General features: G+C 37.4%; 1 protein-coding gene across 1 annotated transcript in view; it reads right to left on the bottom strand.

Annotated features, from left to right (window-relative positions):
- DOCK10 (dedicator of cytokinesis 10) overlaps positions 1-4,937 on the bottom strand; it is a 162,517-nt gene extending 157,580 nt beyond the window's left edge. The window contains exon 1 of the mRNA XM_006082773.3: positions 4,711-4,937. Coding sequence (XP_006082835.1) covers positions 4,711-4,872 — 162 coding nt within the window. The 5' untranslated portion in view covers positions 4,873-4,937. The remainder of the gene's footprint in view (positions 1-4,710) is intronic.
- Between the last annotated feature and the right edge of the window lie 1,063 nt (positions 4,938-6,000).

The raw sequence follows: 6,000 nt of genomic DNA on the forward strand, positions 1-6,000 counted from the left end.
TATGTGGTTTTCACAAGATTTCATTACGTTGATTGAAGCCTGGTCCTTGAGGTTAGCCTTATAATCGACTCTTCTAGAAAACACAGGAACAAACAAAACAAGCACAACCAAGCTTTTTGTATTTTATTATTTCTGAAAGTTAAGGGATTATTGTTACTACCATCAATTTGTTGAGCCTATTTTTTCTAGCCATATAAGTATATATTACTACTTGATAATACAATCTTTTTAATCTTCACACTATGGCTTCATACTCAAACATATCTACTAAGAGTGTGGTGTCATATATATAGTTAATATATAGTTGAGTTTTATATGTTTATAAATAGTTGAATTTGCCCATCATTTTTAGTGTTTCTGCATATTCCCCATACACGCCCAATTTTTCATTTTTTTCTTTATCATTGTGGTGATTTAAATTTTTAAATATTTCTTTTTAGATTTTGTATATTTTTCTTTATCCCTTATCATTTCTAAATTTGTATCATTTGGAGAACTGGAAAGATGCAAGGTTATGTATAAAGGAGATGATACTGTATGTAATTTGAATTTGCTAAACCTTTGTGCCAAAGATTTGTGATACTAATTACTAAGCCTCCAATCACATCCAATTAATTCTTGTACCCAAGGAGAAGATCCAATTCATTTGCCCATTTTCTGTGGCTTTGAGATTCAGTTCAAAATTAGTTCACGAGGAAAAATGACTGCCAAAGATTCTCTGTGCTATTAAGCCCCACCTCACACCCATCTACGGCAAACCATTTAAAGTGACACTCCATTTACACAAGCTTCCTTTCCCATGGGGGAATCTTACTAGTATATTCAAGATTCAACCTCACTACAAGTAAAATGAAATAAGAACATTAACTCAGAATTAGAATGCTTAGAAGTTGTTTTTTCCTTATGCAACCATTTAAAAAGATGAATTGGGTAGAACATGTTAAAATCCTTATGATAAAAAAGTTTTATTAAATTAGGGTATTTATTATAGAGTAAGAAGAGAGATCATTTTATTTCCTTTGAAGTAATTTTCACAGTTTTTTTCCTCTCTGGTCTTCATTTTATTCACAGGACACATATGTAAACAATACATATTCCAAAAATATGAAATAGCTCAAATTATTATTAACTACAAATGGATTTATATACTGTATTATAGAAAATTATAAAAGTGAGGTCATTTATTCATTCATCAATCATTTAATTGATATTACGTTCCGTCGGGTATTATATCTCATTCCTCAGAACTTAGACTTGTATATCTAATTTCCTATATGATATTTCCATATGTAGATTCAACAAGAATCTCAAACATAACATTTTAACTTAGATTTTCTTGCCAAATCATTTTCTGCAGTCTTTCCCATCTGAATGGCAACTCAGTCTTCAGGTCAAAAACTGAACAAATAAATAAAACAAAAACAAACAAAAAACTCTGAACATTAATATCTGATTCCTCTCTTTCTTTCACTCATATGTTTAATTTGGAAGCAAACCCTACTGGCCCTACTTGATATATATATATATATATATATATATATATATATATATATATATATAATCCCACCACTTCCCACAACCTCAATGGTGATCATTAGGACTTTTGTTGGGATCACTGAAATAGTTTCCTGGTTGATGGTCTTCCTGCTTTAACCCTTGACCCTCTGCAGCCATATATCCTGTTTCTACCCTGCTCAGGGCCCTGTATATTAATGAACTTATAATTAATCTAGTACTTACTATCCACCAGGTACTGGTCTAAGCTTTTTGCAAGTGTGAACTTACTGAATTCTCAAAGTAACCTTTCACAGTAGGTACAATTACTTTGTATTTTAGCAACAAAAAAACAAAGACACAGGAGGTCAAGTCATTTTGTCAAGATCACACACCTAGTAAGGGGCAGATATGGGACTCAAACCCTGACATTCTGGCTCCACATTCCATGCTCTTAACTTCTGTGCCTACTCCTTCCAATGGCTTCTCTTCTCACTCTTGGAAAAAAACCTAAGTCTTCCTAATGGCCTGCCAAGCCTGCCATGATCTTCCCCCATTACCTCAATGATCTCATGACCTCACCTTCTGCTACCTTTTCCGTGGCTATCAGTCACAGTGGCCTCCTCACTGTTCCACACTCAGCCCAGGCTTCTCACCAAACAGGGACTTTCACCTTGGCTGGCTCTTCAGCCTGAGACATGTCCCCACCAAGCATGGCATGGCTCACTCCCTCACCTCCTTCTGGTCTTTCCTCAAATGTCACTTTTTCAGTTAGGATGTTCCTAATCCCCCTTACTGAACATCTTACTAATATACCTAGACACTATTCTAAGCACTTAACATATATTTTACTTCATTAAACCCTCACAATAGCTGTGGGCTGATGGAACCATTACCTCCATCTCACAAATGAGAAAAAAAGAGCCACAGATGTTAAATACCATGTGGAAGGCCACACAGCTGATAAGTGATGAAGTCAGGATTCCAGCCTAGAGTCTGTGACTCTAGGGTCTGTGATCTTACACACACACACACACACACACACACACACACACACACACACACGATTTGCTGACTAACGAGTGACGAGAAAAAAAAAATCAGTTTGTTCAAAAGCTTAGAGCCAGAGTGAGAAGAAAACAAGAATATTAGGTTAAAGGAGGATAAGAGGTGGAGAGTCTGGATTATCTATTTCCAGAGCCATGTTTCTCAGAGTGTCACCCATGGTGCCCCTCCACCAGAATCACCTGGGGGTGCTTGCTGAAAGTGCAGACTTCTGGGCTCCCCTCCAGACCTTTGATATGGGGGCCAAGTGCTCAAGGATTTGTATAAATAAAAACTTCTAAGTGATTTTGAAACACACTCAAGTTCTCAAAATACTAACTTGGAAATTAGGAAATGTTTCACCGACTTAAGTTTATGCATTAAGCATCACAACCCTAACAAAGCATTTCCATAAGAACGAGATTTGCAAAATATACTATCTTCATAAAACTTTGCAACTTAGGGCAGTGATCTTTGGTGGGTTTATTCAAGGGTGGGTTCCAAGTACCTAGAAGAGTGATTGGCTCATAGCAAGTCGGCAATACAGAGTTGTTGAATGTGTGAATTTTGGAATGGCCCAGAGGAAACCTTCAAGATGCACACACACTTTGTTTGAGCACCGATGACTGAGTGGTCCAAGATTTCCACCAGACTTCTCATAAAACATAGTTTTACCATTATCTCCTTAGAGGTGTGAACAGTCGAAATTGTACTGGCTCTTGGAACCCTTGATTTTAAGTGTGGCTTGAGGCTCTGGCATTTAGCCCTGTGTGATGTGAACAAGATATTCAACCTTTCTGACCCCCTGTTTTCTTCATCAGTAAATTCATCATCACCTCATTTGATGTCCATAAAGGTGGTAAAAACAGAAAAAGCTTTGAGAAAACAAGGGATTGTTACTAAGTGAATTAATTATTTTTTATTTCTCAGTTACTCTGAGATACAACTTTTTTTTTCAAATTTCTAGCTGCAAAATTGTATGGTTTAATTAGTAAAATTAGGAAAAATTGGCTTTTAAAGATTGAGATGGCATGATTAATACTCATAGATATAGAATATGTTAATGTTATTGAGAAGAGTCCAACTGAAAAACAAAGATCGCAACTCTTTTCAAATTTAATTTGTAAAAACTTATGAGTAATGAGTAAGAAATTATTCCTAATTAGTGTTTCCTCTTAGAGATAATCATAGCCAAATAGTTCAAGAACAGTATCGCTTTTCAAAAATCAAATATTGTTTTGTTAAAGAAGTTAGCATAAAATGTTATAGCTTAGCTTTCTGTCACTTAGAGGCTCAGGCCAAGCCAAATGACTTTCATTTAAAAACTTTTAGTGTAACAGGTATTTTTCATTCATTATTCACTTGCTATCTGAACGCTAAAATCTAAGAGAAAAAAGTCGATTGTACTGAAACCACCCAGACTTCAATGCCTCCTCAATTTTGGGAACTTTAGCATACTACCTCTACCTCAAATGGAATTTCAGTGACTAAGCAGATCTCTCCCTGAACCTGAAATGAGGAAAGAATTTATCCTCCACTTTATTCTTGCCGATCAAACAGATGTACAAAGGAGCAGTAACACTGTCTATTATAAATGAAAGCACAGACAAAAATGTCATCAGGCAAGTGGTGAGCAACAGCTTTCTAATGAAAGCACCATGCATTCCACAAAATTCTCAAAAACTTAGTCTGATTTTATGCCTAGGTTAAGCATTTTGGAGAGAACTGGAACCTCCAAATACCATGAAGTTAGAGCTAACTACCAACATCTATCCAACTTGATGCGTTACATGTGATGTAAAAAATCTGCTTGGGGCTACCCTTTCAAAATAGCATTATAAAATAAAATCCACTTCAACCAACTCCAAAGCTTTCTGTTTTTTGTTTTTTCTGCATAGATGTTAACCACAGCATACAAAGTGTTAGGCAGTAAAGAATCTGTAATAGAACGATAAACTGCACATTTTCCTAACAGATCTAAGAGAAAGAAGATCAGTTCTCTGAATGATAGAAACAGTTTTGAACAGTTTTCCTCAAACATTAAAGCGCATTAGTAACCTCTAGGTCACACATTTCTTTCTCTAAAGCTGAACACCCCCGAACCCTCAATTGCAACCTTGTTCTATAATAACAGTTCAATCAAGTGTGGCTGCTTTGCCACAGATACCATACCATTATGATGAGGGTTCTGGGTCTGCTCATTTCATCGTCACTTTCCAGAGGCAGAATTTCGTGGGATGGTTCCTCCTGGCGTCGGCTACAAATGTGTGGACAGCTCCTCTGGACCACAGAACGAAAAGCTTGTAGCAGAACAATGCTGGCAGTGCAGCCCATCGCTGCATCCTGCAGCCTACGGAATAACTTCTATGTTGATGCTATGTTTGCAAAACAGTGGCTCCTTGTCCCTGAAAACAGCCCACATTGCAGCTGCAGCCAGCGCAGGCTCCAATCACTTCCTTGAGCTCTGGTCATCTGATCAGCGCCAAATAGCTTGGATGCAGAGATGGGAAAGATTGAATCCACTGAGAGTGAACACACTCAGGAATATTAGAGCATTTTGACCAGAGAGCATGTCTCAGTTCATTTGGAGAGCATGTTTCCTGTTCATTACAATGATTCCCTTTGATTCCAGTTTCAGAGATCTGAATAAATATATCTTTCCCACTGAGACAATGAAATAAATCACTTTTTCAAACTAAACAACTGAAAATCTGACATCACAGTGACATTTTTTCCAAGGCAAATGAGTGTCATGTAAAGAGTGAAAATGATTTTTGTTAAATGTAAATACTTCATGAGGGGAAAATTCTGCTACACACCTCACTAAGTGATTGAGGTTTTACTTTTCATAGCTCAGAAGTTCCAGAAATAAAATTGGCATATCCCAAACATGGAGTCCACTGAATCAAAAACAATTTATCAAAAGTATGCACGCATTAACCAAACCCATGTGAGCGACACCACTGTTCCTCTGCGACTGCCTTTCAATAGTGTGGTTGTTCTGTTCCCACACACACGCCGTTCTGCAGCCGAATACATGGGCAGCTTGCGGGGCTGAAAATGCCTGACTGAGGTCACTCAGCTGACAGAGGTCACTCCAGCTGACCTCTTAGAAAAGCAGCTGTAAAGCATTTTCACATCCTATCAATAAGAATTCAAGTCTTTGGGAAGGACTTTGGTAGTTACGAGTCTAGTATTCCCCTGACTCCTGAGAGACTAGTCACTTAGGAGACAACCAGAGAGATGCTTAGAAGTCACGTGACCTGCTTGGATTGGCTTCAAGATCTAATGGTCTACTGTAACAGAATAGGGCGGGAGGGGATGCTTGCACTAAAAATATCTCACGGAAAAAGGATTCTGCTTACAAATGAGGAAAGTATGAAATCCTCAATAGGATTTTCAAGTCAGGATCTTTCTGTCAAGCCAATCCTCCCAGGGTAAATCTGAGAGCCAAAATAAGAA

This window comes from Myotis lucifugus, unplaced genomic scaffold (assembly GCF_000147115.1).
Source record: "Myotis lucifugus unplaced genomic scaffold, Myoluc2.0 scaffold_3, whole genome shotgun sequence".
In the NCBI taxonomy this organism is placed as follows: domain Eukaryota; kingdom Metazoa; phylum Chordata; class Mammalia; order Chiroptera; family Vespertilionidae; genus Myotis; species Myotis lucifugus.